Here is a 13,623-nt window from a genome sequence, read left to right as displayed (position 1 = left end):
TGCTTCTTGCATTATTTATCATTAATAAATATATTTCTGCTATATCAGACAACTGTACCAGCAGCTTCCAATTTTTACTGCCTGCTTGTTTCATTTTTGAATGAAGTAGTTAATTCAAGTAAAGCAGATAGGAGAATTCCTGTTCTTATCTTTTCCAGACACCTCACTCAGGTGATATGGCATCTTTTGTGAAGCCAGAAATGAAGTATCTAGGTAGAAATTCAGTTTCCCGTGAAGCGCATGAGATGCAACTTCCACTTTGTCACCAAGGTTTTGCCCTCAGTGTGTCACGTTTTAAGTATGTGCTGAGATGCACAACTACATGCACAAATTTTAAGTTTTTCTTTAGGAAAGGATATATTCTAAAATCTGAAAGCATTGATTATTTATCTGTAAGCCTAGCTGGATGGCTAAAGGCTGTGTACTAGTTTGCATTCCAGAATAATTCTGAAAACTCAGTTGTCGTGTTACGTCAAACTCTGAAAGGTTTGTTACTGTTTTTCATTTTCTGTATAAAATAAAAAATTTGAACAGATTCTCAAAATGCAATTTGCAGCTGAACAAAATAGTCATGTAATCCTGTATAGATTTGTGGAAATGTAAAACAGATTTTAAAGTTCTGATTATTTGCTTTGTTGTGTGGGGATTCATTAGCAGTAGCATAACCAAAGTCTCCAAGTACAAACAACCTTATCAGGTGTATCTGTATATATGTGCCTAGAGTTTATCAGTACCGATTCACAGATTTTCTTCTGGAAATCATTGTCTTTCATATGTCAAAAGGTTTGTTCTTTCAACATACAATTTTAATTATAGTTTGTCATTTTCCCATTCTCTGCTGTTAACCAGAAGGATGTTTTATTTTTGCAAAGATGTTTCAGATGAGAAGTGTGGTGATGGGAACTTGCAGACTGTGGCAATGGCTGCTCTAGCAGACAGTGCAAGCAGTTACATTCTACATCCACAGGCATCTCTCACTGTATCAAAAAAAACAACCACCAGGTAGGTTAGGAATTGAAAGGATTAACGGTCAATTTGACCTGCTGGTAATGCTGATGAATTTTCTTGCGGTTTGTGGGGTTTTGTTTCTTGTGACGGCTATAACAAATTACCTCAGAATGGTTGAGTGGAGGTTATGAACTTTTAGTATTAGTGAATGATATGTAGCCAACTGTGTTTACTGGGACCTTATGTATGTGCCAGAACATGAGAAAAGCAGTTAAAGTACCTGTATTCCAAAGCAAGTTGGATGTATTCTGACTAGAACAATAGGAGGGTATTGTACGAAACACAGTGCAAATTACTGAAATTACTCCAGATAGTTATAATGCCAAGAGCTGAAAGTGATTTATTGAAAAAGCTGCAGGGAAAGCTGAAGCTTCCTTTTGTAAAATATATGAGAAAGTTGCTGCTGATGGTATGTTTCAGTGGAACACACAGGCAGATTGGTTAATAAAGTTTCTAAAATTTAAATAGTTCAGTTACGCCTTTCCTGTCTTTGATACCTAACTCTGTCCCCTCCCTCAGTGATGCCTAGCATTTTTAATTGTGAATGCTTTCATTTAAAATCCACTAAAATGTGCAGCATTTAACATGCATTGGATATTTGGTTTATTGGTCAGCACTCTGCCATCAGTCTGCATAAGACAGTTATCGAGATAATCAAACGATCTATTTCACAGTGTTTTGGCAATTGTTATTAGGTAACAATACTGAGAATACTGAATGCTTAGAGGTCTTGTTGAACACAGAAGACAGTGCTTTTTAAAATAGCAATAATTATTGTGAATTATTTTAGCAGTGAAGTAGAACATGGAAAAAATGAACTCCACCTATTCAAAAGCAAGTTGATATAGTATCTGTAGTTTGGTCATATACCCTGTTTTGTTCTATCTAATGCATTGTTTTGATTTAATAGCTGTGGGTCAGGATAAAAATCAGCTTTCCTGGATGTCTGTTCAGACTCAACATTTTATTTATTTTATTTTTATTTTATTTTATTATATTTATTTATTTATTTTATTTATTTACAACATTTTATTTTTCAGGATGTTGGAAGACCCCTTTCCCATTCCTCTCCAGCAATTGCCACCAAACACGCCTGCATGGGCACGCCGTCTCAGGAACTGTGAGGTGAGCTACAAAGAATTCTGATTCAATTTTTTCATCATGATCAAGACATAGATCCTATTCCATGACAGGAATAATGTTTATAGTTGTATAAGTAGTGTTCAAGATTTTGGGTGTTATGAAATTGTACAATTACAAGCTGGTACTACTAAACATTTCAGCATGTAAAATGCTATGGAATCCCTTTCTTTTTTGGGAATGACTGGCCATGAACAGCTCCTGAAGCACAAATTCTGCTTCTGAAATCTTGTGATGCTATACAGTTCTGGGAAGAGCCATTGATTCCCATTTGTGTATGCAAAGTTATCAAATTTGTTCTTGATACAGCATAAGCCCTGGTGTCTTCTGCTGAGCAAACCGCTTTTTGTTGCACTTACTCTAAGTGCAAGAATCAAATTTCTTCTGTATGCTGTAAGTTTGCTACTGTTCATATTAGTTTGTGTTGTCTCATAGAAATCAAAATCCATGTGACTACTTGCCAGGGTCAGGTCTGGGACTTATCAAAGCGCCTTAATATCTTAAATATTCTTACTTTTTTATCATGCATGCTTATCTGTGCTTGTTTTCATTTGTTGAAAAATGCTGAGATCCTATCCCAAGTTTTCTTTTTTCCTTTGTGGTGACCAATACTTGCTTTAGGATTTTCTTACACTTCATGAGAGAGAATCTTTACATTTGGGAAAGGCTGATGCTTCTGTTTCCAAATGCCTACAAAGAAACTATAAAATGATCCTTTTCAACTGCAGTTTGTACAGTTAATTTACCACCCTAAATGGAGAATTTGTATAGTTGATATAAATGAAACTATCTTTTCTCCTTGTCATGGCATTGACCTAAACAGGGCTGTCATATTGTTGCGTATTTAGATGTCTACAGAAATATCCTGGTGACTTAGGATGTTGTTAACAGCTAGAATACCTAATGAATCATTTAAAAGGAAAGGGAGTGATGGGAGGATTTTGAGAGATCACCTACCTCATCTTCCTGCTACCAAACTCTTCCTGATAGATGTTTATTTTTTACCTTTTCTTAATACTTTTTTAAAGGAAAAATAATATTCTATCTTGTTTACCTCTTCAGATATCATTACCATTTGAACGTTTTTCCCTGTTGGTTTTGCCAATGATATCTAGAAATTGCAGCTGCAAAGGACTTAAAAATTGAATAGCTTTCCATATCCACTTAGAAATATTTTTTAAATTGACTAAATATATATTATATATATATCTATATATCCTCCTTTTGTTACGTCTTTTATTTCATATGAATGGTGTTGTCCAATATTTATCCAATTAAACATTTAGAGGTCAAAAAGTAATAACATTAACTCTTCCATGGTAGAGATATGGTTTACAATGAGTCACCTCAAATGTTTGGTTAGTTGTTCGAGTCCATTAAGACGTATAACCCTTGTATAACTTCTGTGCTTTTGCCACTGTGACATGTATTCTCCCATTTTAGCATCCATGTAGCTTGTCTGAGTCATTTATTATTGGCTTCAATTTATAGGACTTAGATGAAGCAAACCATAACACAAGTCTTTTATAAGAGTTTTCACCTGCTGAGTTTAAAATTCACAGCAGCAGAAAGAGAAAAATAATATTCTCTATTGTTCTTAAAAAAGAAAGATATTTTTTGAAATGTTTGCATGTGTTCTGAGTATACAAGTATCTCTGTGCTGAACTGTTGCCTGTATGCATTAATCTTCCCAGTTCTATTTAAAAAAAAATAAATTTTTGCTGTTCTCCATGCAGAATTCAGCCCATCCAAGGAGGAATGACCCAAATTCTCTCCCTCCTTGTGTGTTATCAGCAGAGTTGCTTTGCTGAGTTTCAGTCACATGTTTCATGTAAATCCACTGGGGATGGCTCAGATGCATGTGTGTTTTTATGGGCACAGACTAGAGACCATGGGATTCTGAAGTGTCATTTATCTTTGAGGTTGGTGTCTTGCAGAACACTTTGTTACCAATAACAGGGTGGAAGGGTCCTACTGGAAACTGGGGATCTGGTGGAGAAAACACTTCACCTTTATTCCAGCCATTCTTCATGCAGATAAATGAGTTAACTCACAATTCCACTTTTTCAGTCCCTTTCTATAGTAGAACCAAACTTGAAGTGGAAGTCTGTGTGCATTTCATGGAAGATACCAGCGGGTGAGGCCGTGCATAGCCTGGGTGCATACTGCCCTTTGTATATCCCAAGTTCTTGGACAGGGCTGAGCTCTGAAGTGCAGTCAGTACAGCAGGCACAGGCAGACCCAGGACAGTAAAAGCTGCGACTACAAAACTAGTGCTAAGTTCCGTGTTTAGCGTTGATTCTCTGCCTGTCCTGAACTATTCAGCTTATGCTTGCTGTGCCTAGACAGTGTAATGCCTCTGGCATTTTGCTGCTTGCTGTTACTTCAGTCGAGGAAAACTGCAGTCTTGATGTGTGTACTTTAGTGTAAGCTTTTATGTGCTCTTACTGAGATGAGGCTAGGGGGAGAAAAGGAATTGCTTCTTTTTTTGGCTTGACATTTGGCTGGAGTTAAAAAGGTTGGAAAGTATCCAATTACTTCAGGGTAATTACTTTGGTAACGAAAAACGGATTAAAAAAAATAAGTTATTTTATTTAACCTACTTAAAGTTTTCAGCATTAGGATCAGAACACATTTTCAGCATGTGTTAGCATACTGAAATAAAGCATAATTAAAAACTGTCTTAATTAATCAACTATGCAAAACTAAGTTCATTTATTTGTTTGGAACAGATGGTCTCACTTATCCATTTGTTCCTGCCTCAGAAGCTCCTAGAGAGTGGGGATCTTACGTGCTATATGATTTTTTTTCTACCCCCACATCCAAATTTTGTGAAATGCTGGATTTTGCATAGAATTAAAGCTACAATAGGAGACAGTACCTTAACAGTTACCTTTCTGGCACAATAGTTCTGTAAGTTTTCTATCATCTCCCTAGAATAAGGTCAAGAAGCTGTTTATAGTGACCAGTGTAAGGTATGGAAAGAGATGTTGCTAATGTAGTATTTTCTGTGGAGTGGTATTGCATGTCCTGCTGTGAGAGGGGATAATTCTAGGTCACTGTAAAGAAGGTACTTCTGGTACTTCTCAGGCTTTTTTCCTTCTGCATTTTTCAGATCGCTTCATTTCTGTTTGTCTGTTGTTTACAGTCTCTGGCTAAACAATCACAACAATTACCCGTGTTTCTTTCTTGCTACAGCTGCATGATTGCAGTGTATGCAGACCTGATTAAGTGGTGGAGCAGCATGCTCACAGTGCAGTGAGCTGCTGCTGTGTAAGAAACTGATACCACAGACTGATTCTTGCAGTCAGTGCATGCATAACCTTAGCCTATGGGGATTGTGCTAGCAGCAACAGCCTGCTTCCCCACTTTGTTTGAAGGGGGTTCATTTGCTCTTTGTTGACTTCAGGTCTTGCTAGCCACGGGCGTTTTGTTTTTCTGAGGTAACTATGAGACAGTTTTATGCTGTTGTCATTAATAAATATTGCGATATAATAGTCTTGGACAGATACTGTTGCTGCTTTTGTTTTCAGTATTATTTAAACATCTGGCTGCTTTGTCACTGAAGGTGGCAAAATGGATGCATCAGATGCCAGCATTCATTCATCACATGTTTGCTCCCTGGTTATGTTGTAAGAATGAGCTAGCAGGGTGTTCCTGGTGCTACTGTTGGATGGGATAGCTCACTCCTGTCCCAGTATTTTCATGGTTTGCTGGCAGGCCTTCACAGACCAGCACCGAATCAGCTGAGCAGCTGTCATAGGGGATGTTGCAAAGTCAATGAGTTGTTTATAATTGTTTTTGTTGACTACTTCTTTGAATCAGATCTAGATGCGAGTTTTCTGTATTTGCCTGGAGTTTAGCAAAGTTCATTGAAACCATAGCTGATATGCATGTGACAACTCTTGTGTGTTGTGCTTCTGTGTAGCTTTTTGAATGGAGAGATCCTTAAAGCTTGGGGCATTCAATTCAGAGCTAATGCACTAAGCAGGTGAGGCAGTTACTAGTGGCACAAGCAGATGTATTCTGCTACACCTCAGAGCAGTGTCCGTGCATTGAAGTAGATATGTAGACAATTTTTAGCACTTCAGAGATCCTCTGAGGCAGTTCCATCAAAATGTTTACCTAAGATGAATTTGTCTTAGAAGGAAACTGCAACAAAAGTAAGCACTGTGGGGGAAAAAACAAGTCAAGGTGTCCTGTGGAAATTAGCATTGGCAGTAACTCTGAGAACCTTTGTGGAGTTCTTGGTGCACTTAGGGTCTTTGAGGGCATACAGACTGCTGACCTCAATGGAGAACACTCTGGTGCTAGATCCAGTGGTAAATTTGCTTGTGAGGACAATAGTGTGGGGAAGGAAAAAACACAAAGCACCAAAAATGTGAGCCTGTGTTCTCACATGCAGAGTCCCTGACTGCTTTTGTTTTCTTGGGTAATGGAGAGCAGTCAGCTGGGTGAATAATCCTATTATTTCACCTCCTTTCCATGCAGAAAATTGGGGACTCATACCGCGGCTATTGTGTGAGCGAGACAGAATTAGAGAGTGTTCTAACGCTACACAAGCAGCAAACACAAAGTGTGTGGGGGACGCGCCAGTCTCCAAGCCCAGCCAAACCCGCCACACGGTTGATGTGGAAATCTCAGTATGTCCCATATGATGGGATCCCCTTTGTCAATGCAGGTAACTAACTTCTTTTATTTCAATAACTACTTTAAAAATCTCAACATCACTTGACAGTTGGCCATAAAGAAGGATCCTTGTGGTGTTCATTAGTGTTAGTAAAGTCAAGGCAAAAAAAAAAGAGCAGCTTTGGTACCTCTATGCCACAGTCTGAAGGAGCTTGTTTCCCTGAAAACACAGGCTTTGATGTGAGTGTTTCGTTCCCTTTTTTGTTTAGAAATAAATTAGTTAGCAACCCACATTAAATGGTACTTGTGAATGAGTTCTCTGGGTGGAGGTTCCTTCTGTTCAATCAGGTCTTGGAAGTTTTCATAAGGGTAAGAGCTTGCTCCAGTATTCTTGCCTGGTTTGGAGACCCTTTGCAGAGTTTGTTCCACAGGAGCCAATAAGATGATTCAGTGGCCCCCTATAAAATCAAAAAGAAGTAAACATCAACATAGCTCAGCAGACAGATTTTTATTTTTATTTTTTTAATGAATGTGGAGACTTAGAGGTAGGTAAATATGCATTTCGCTCATGTGATGCGTATGTGAAATTAAGTTCATTCAGGTAAGAAATTTCTTAAAACCAAAATGATCTACATTTTTATTTCCAGCTCCCCAAATGCACTTGAGATATTTTTAATTTTCTGTAAGATCTGCTTAATAAACGTGTTCCCCCACAGTAAGATACTTAGAACAAAACCACACATAGACTTTCTTCTTTAAAGTTCTGCAGACTACTAGAGACACTGATTTTTAAGTTGTAGAATTTAGTATTTTTGCTTTGCTCAGATCCCCATACGGGCATTACGTGTATTTTTAATGAGTTGCCTTTTCAATGCAGTTAGGGTTAGAATGTAAGCACTCCATGAAGAACATTCATTAAAAACCTTTACATCTAGAGAAAAGAGGCTGGAAATGCGGTTTTCTGAACTGTAATTTAAATCTCAGATAACTTAATTCTAAACTGTGCAGGACGAAAGTACTGTTCTCAAGGAACTTATCCCTTCTGTGTAAGTGGAACCAAAACGTAATGCCTTCCCTGCTGTGTTTCTGCTGTGGAGAAGCTGGGTAGCTTCTACATAGTATAAAACATGAACTAATTATAAAATCTCGATTGTTAGTTTTAATAAAAATTGTATATTGCTAATACCTTTGTAAAACAGGAGCCCTATCAGATTGGGTTTGACATGCATACTAGTAAGGACTAGCTTAAAGCTCTTGAAGTCTTTTCAGTCATAGCAAATTGATTTCAAATTTTTTAAACAAAATCTGAAAAGGCTAGGTATGTTTATTAAGCACAATTTTCCTTCTCTTTACATGCACTGATGTGTGTGTATATATACTAATAATGTCATGTTCTCAGGCATTAAATCATTGAGTGTCTTATGGAAACACTTTATGTTGCTGTTGTGATACCTTAAAAAGTTTTTGGTTATATCATTTGTGGCATAGACAGCTCCCTGCCAGTGGACTGGTGTATATGAAATGTAAGTAATGGATAGCTCAACATGATATGGGACAGATACAGGTTCTCTTCTTGACCACAGACACTGTTACGCACGTTACCCCTTTTGTAAGTGGTCTGATTGGAATAAGTCATGTATCTGAATGAAATGTAGAACTAAGCAATCTTTGTTTGAGCCTGTCTGTGTTAATGGGGGTATGCCACACTGAGGCAGTGTTATTTAACTGATAAGGTAGGTCAGATTTGCAGGTAAGAATTTATGGGGCAGCGTGGTCTGAAGTATTAATTAAAGTCCTTTGCTTTCAGCTGTGGATTTTCTTGGTTAGTTTGGAGGATTCTGTTTCTCTTATTTGTATTTATTACCAACATATTGTGCTCCTTTGGTAACTAGCAAGGCTGCTCATATTGTCAATTACTATTGCTGATCGGGTCAGAAGCCAATCTTTTGCCCCTGTATATCTACCAGGAGCATTGTGAAATGATAGCGGCTTGGGAAACGCTTTTAAAGTGCTCTGTGTTCCTTGCATGCTGTAAAAAAAAAGCATTTTCACTGTATTTGAATGCTTGCTACAATTGAGTGTACTGCCTTCTGAAGAAGTCTGTTAAGCAGAAATAACTTTTTTGGAGTTCTTGTCTATTCCATAGGTATTGTTTTACTATAACAACTTCTGTGGTTGCTCAAATAGAGTGAATTGCTTTTTGTTCCCAGGAAGCAGAGCCATTGTAATGGAGTGCCAGTATGGACCAAGAAGGAAAGGGTTCCAGCCCAAAAAAGCCAGTGAACCTGAAAGGATTTCTGGCCATCTGTATAAAGCCACATGTCCAGCAAGGTAAGAATTGGCTACAAAGCTACTGACCATCATCCTAAGAAAATATAAATCTCATAAACATTGACAGTGCTGTTTGCGGGGTAGCTTATGTCATGCAGCGTGGCTCTTAGCTTTATCTCCTTGATAACTTGAGGTTGATTTACATATAGAAGGAAGGAGGAAATGCTGTCCTATTAAACTGAATGAGGCTGACATTTGATAGGTTGCCTAGCTGCAAAATAGCAGTACGTTAGTCCATGAACTACAGGTGGGAATCACTCTGTCTGAGCACTGGTGAGGACTTCTTCCTTATCCGACTGTCATCTTTACAAAAAAAAACTTATCCTTGGGCATCCTTCTGGGTTTTAGTGCCATGCTTGTTTTTTTTTTTGCAGAGCTAAGGGTGTGCGTACTTTGACGGGTGCAGTTAGATGTGTATGTACACAGCTTATGCTTCAGGCTGCGTGAATTCCGGCTTGTCCAGAAATGGTGTTGTGCTTTTATGCTACTGAGGGGCAGAGGATTTTTGCTGAAATGCAAAACCACTCTGGCTGAGTGGCTTCCAGCCTGGACCATACATGTGACTCTCTGCATCTACCTGCAACCCTCTCTATTGATTATCTGTTTAAAAACTCTTAATTTCTCTTAGAGGCTCCTCACCCCCCAGAACAACACTGCTTGAATTTTTTCTATAGTAATATCCAATATGAAGTAGGTGGGGATTTTGCCTTCCCCCTGGAGGTGAAGTGTATTTGAAGGAATTTCTTTTTTCTTTCTTTTTTTTTTTTTTTTATCCTCCCCTTGGAAGGATCTATATTAAAAAGGTTCAAAAGTTTCTGGAGTACAGAGTTCCTACTGACCCTAAAATTGACAAGAAAATCATAAGAATGGAGCAGGAGAAAGCATTCAACATGCTCAAGAAGAACTCGATAGATGCTGGTGGTGTCCTCAGGTGAACTTTGCATTTATTTTTTTCGTCTTGACCAATAAAGCAAATAGAGCAATAATTTGCTTGCTTGGATTTAGATTTTCTTAGTTACTTTATTAAGGTTCTTGCTTAATATCAATAGTATAAATTCCACAATGTCAGTAAGACTCATGGCTCTGGATTATTTAACTTGGTAAATGTGTTAAATGCTAAGATGTGGAACTTCAGCAGATGTTTCCATGCAGGGAATAAGTAGAAATAATTGTATGTATTGGGATATTTAACCGGTTTGTTTTTCACTGAAGGGTGTCAGAGGACCCTGAGCTCTAAAGGGCAGTATCTTCCAGCTGAGGGGCTGTAAAGACTTATGTCACTCTAACTGGGTCATTTATGATTGTCTGGCTGTTCCCCAAGAGATTCATTTTGCTGCCTTTGCTTGAGAATTGCGTATAGAAGCTCCTTCCTTCTTGCCAGGTGGTATGTACAGTTACCCACTCAGCAAGCCCACCAGTATCACGAAATGGAAACTTCCTGCCTCCCTTCTTCGCCCTCCCAGTTTTCTGCATCTTCTCCTGAGGAGGAGGAAGAAGTTGCTAGAGATGAGAATTGTATTCTGCCTTCCCGACTTCATCCTCAAGTGGCAGACAAGATCAGAGAACTGGTGTCTCAGGGAATAGAGCAAGTCTATGCAGTGAGGAAACAACTGAGGTACAGAGATGTCTGGCATTGTTCTTAAGCTGTAGTGCTATACCTGCTTTTGTGTTTGATTAATTTGGTTTGCAGTTAAATGGCAGTACTGATGTGTAAAAGAATGTATTTCCCATATGTTGTTAGAATCTGCTTTTTTTCCAGATTTTGTCTTCTCATTTTATTATAGACAACCATTAAGAGCTACTGTCCTCTCTAAAGTTAATTGAGTAAATGGGGATTTTTAATTCTGAGCTCTAGAGTAGATACCCAGAGGACTGGATCAGAAGTTATTTTTGCATACTCTTCTGTTGTGAACAGAAGAAGGAGAGGGTGAAGGTAGCAGCAGTTGTAACAAAGAAATAGCACAATATATCTTAAATATACATATTTTAATTTTAATTTCATTGTCCTTTAACATGCGACAGAAAATATGTAGAAAGAGAATTATTCAAACCTGATGAAGTGCCGGAGAGGCATAACCTGTCCTTCTTCCCCACTGTGAACGACATCAAGAACCACATTCATGAAGTGCAGAAGTCCCTGAGAAATGGCGATGTGGTGTATAATTCAGAAAGCATTCCAGCAACGGTACGTTGGCCCTAGCATTTCTTTTTGATTCTTGGGTCGAATACTGAAAGTCTCATTTAATTTTTACTTTTAGTTGCATTTCATCTACAATTCTATGACTTTTTATTTCCGGCAGCAATATTTTCAGTGGAATCTCTTGCTGAGCAAGACTAGATTAAATGTGAATAAAACCTTTTCAGTGTTTATCTCATCAGCATTAGATTGCTATTAGTTGATTGACACATTAAAAGATACTCTTGCATGATGATTGCATGAACTGGAAGCCATGTGGTATGGAAAAATGGACATGCAGCAGAAAATTTTATTCATGGCTTTGTTGTTATCTATGTGTTGGAGGAGTTACTCCTTTTCCATATCTGAAAAATTGGGATGAAGTGTGTCTGAGGTGGAACCTAAATTAGGGTTTGTACAGCATCGAATGCGCTTTATAGCAGGTGAAATAAGCCTGAAGTAGATATGTCAGAATGTTGGGTAACTTATGTTGTTCCTCTATTTTCTTCCACCTCTTGAGCAGTAAGAGATAGAATGATCCTAGTTTTTCCAGTTATGAGGTTGACTGCAAAGGAATTGCTGATTTAAAAACAGTTTTGCAAAACTGTAGTATTAAATGATGCTGCATTATAATTTTTCCCCTCCTCTCCCTAAACTGCGTTTGTCCCAGATGAATGAGTGATATTTGTTAGCCAAATAGTTTGACTTTTTTATTTCAGTCTTCAAATTTTCACAAGATAACTTTAGCCTTCTTGATATAGTGCATATTACAAAAACAGTTTGCAGTGTTTTATTTTTGTAAACCAAAAACTGCCAAAATTCACAGTTAGTAAAAAAAAAAAACAAAAAAAAACAAAAAAAAACCACTGTTTTCTTGTGGGTCCTGAATTGACCCTATGTTCCTGTAGTAGACAACAGACTCTTTCTGAGAACTGCAATCTTTTTCCTTTCAGTTGCAGTGGACCACAGACAGTGGGAACATTCTCACAGAAACAGTGACTGTTACTTTTGCCTCACCAACTTCAGCTGGTAGGACTGTATTAATAACTTAGTTGTTTCCAAATGTGATTTGTTTTGTTAGCGATGTCACAGAAATTGTTTCCATCCAGAGAGGTTGCTGACAAGTTCTCTAACTCAGCTGAATATAAGGAGGTTTATTTTGGTTTGTCTGTTTTGAGGCAGAGAAGGGCAAGCTTTTTTTGTTTGTACTATTTGACTGCACATACAGAAAAAACGTTTAACCCTGATGTAGCTGACAAAAGTATGAAAACTGTAAGTTTATTTTTTATTTCGTATCCTCAAGCAACTGAAAATTTTTAAGGGTTGATTATTTTGAAAGAGCATTTTGCCTTGAATGATGGTGCTAATAACACCTGTGTAGGAAAAGAAAATGAATTTCCTACTGAAGAAATATTCATATCAATCAGGTAGTAGATCTGGGGCCAACTGAGTATCTGAATTCCGTGATGGTCTTTGCTTGGCATGTGCTTAAATATTTTGCTAAAAAGGACTTGAATGCATTTTGAGATTCGTTCTTCTCAGGAAGTTGTTGACTTCTTGATTTCCACTGCCAGGGTCAGGATCTGAACAACTAATGCTGTAATTTTATTGTCAAAATTGAGAACACTTTATTTTTCATAATGTTGTGAAAACACAAAGTAGACTTCTATGGAAACTTGTTATGTCCATGTTTGTGGTCTAAGGTCTACTGTGTTTTTTTAAAGAAGCTAATTACACCATGTATTTACACCACTACACCATGTAATTACACTTTCTTTGTTGAAAGCGGCTTCATGCAACTTTTACTTCAACTTCAAAACATGTACTAAAAGTAAAGGTGTTTGTAACTAGACCTAAATGCTATCCACGTGGTTAGGACTCCACATAGGTTGAGGTGCTCTACTGGATCATGGTGGATGTTAATAAATTTAAAATAATTATATTCTTACATTTTTGTCCAGATTTCATGGACATTTCATTTTCAAGGATGTTTTGTCTAGTCAGTGTGGCTTGAATGAACTTCCCTGCATGTTTGTGGATATTTTCTGCATCCCTTCTTTAATAGCTTTGATATGACGCTCATCAGAAAAATCAGCTTTAGCAGCAAGATGTGATTGCAGCGAGGTAGAAGAGTCTAATTATTTGCATGCATTACGTTAAGATAGACTGCAGACTTCTTAATTTTATTAAAGTTGGTAGCAGTGCCAGCTTGTTTCCTCATTTAACTGGAACATAGTGTTCAGTACTTTTTATTCCAGTGGGTAGAGAACTCCCAGGGATCAAAGGGGCACTCTCATAGTTGTCACGCTTAAAGATTTATTCAAGTCAAGTTATCCTCC

General features: G+C 37.7%; 1 protein-coding gene across 1 annotated transcript in view; it reads left to right on the top strand.

Annotated features, from left to right (window-relative positions):
• Positions 1-13,623, top strand: part of CARF (calcium responsive transcription factor) — a 30,684-nt gene that overhangs the window by 10,832 nt on the left and 6,229 nt on the right. The window contains exons 6-13 of the mRNA XM_027461059.3: positions 873-1,002; positions 2,049-2,133; positions 6,640-6,829; positions 8,988-9,108; positions 9,896-10,039; positions 10,490-10,723; positions 11,131-11,293; positions 12,238-12,313. Of these exons, the coding sequence (XP_027316860.2) occupies positions 873-1,002; positions 2,049-2,133; positions 6,640-6,829; positions 8,988-9,108; positions 9,896-10,039; positions 10,490-10,723; positions 11,131-11,293; positions 12,238-12,313 (1,143 nt within the window). The remainder of the gene's footprint in view (positions 1-872; positions 1,003-2,048; positions 2,134-6,639; positions 6,830-8,987; positions 9,109-9,895; positions 10,040-10,489; positions 10,724-11,130; positions 11,294-12,237; positions 12,314-13,623) is intronic.

This window comes from Anas platyrhynchos, chromosome 7 (genome assembly GCF_047663525.1).
Source record: "Anas platyrhynchos isolate ZD024472 breed Pekin duck chromosome 7, IASCAAS_PekinDuck_T2T, whole genome shotgun sequence".
Taxonomy (NCBI): Eukaryota; Metazoa; Chordata; class Aves; order Anseriformes; family Anatidae; genus Anas; species Anas platyrhynchos.
Note: the sequence above shows the minus strand (reverse complement) of the source record. Positions and strands in the feature narration are given on the sequence as shown.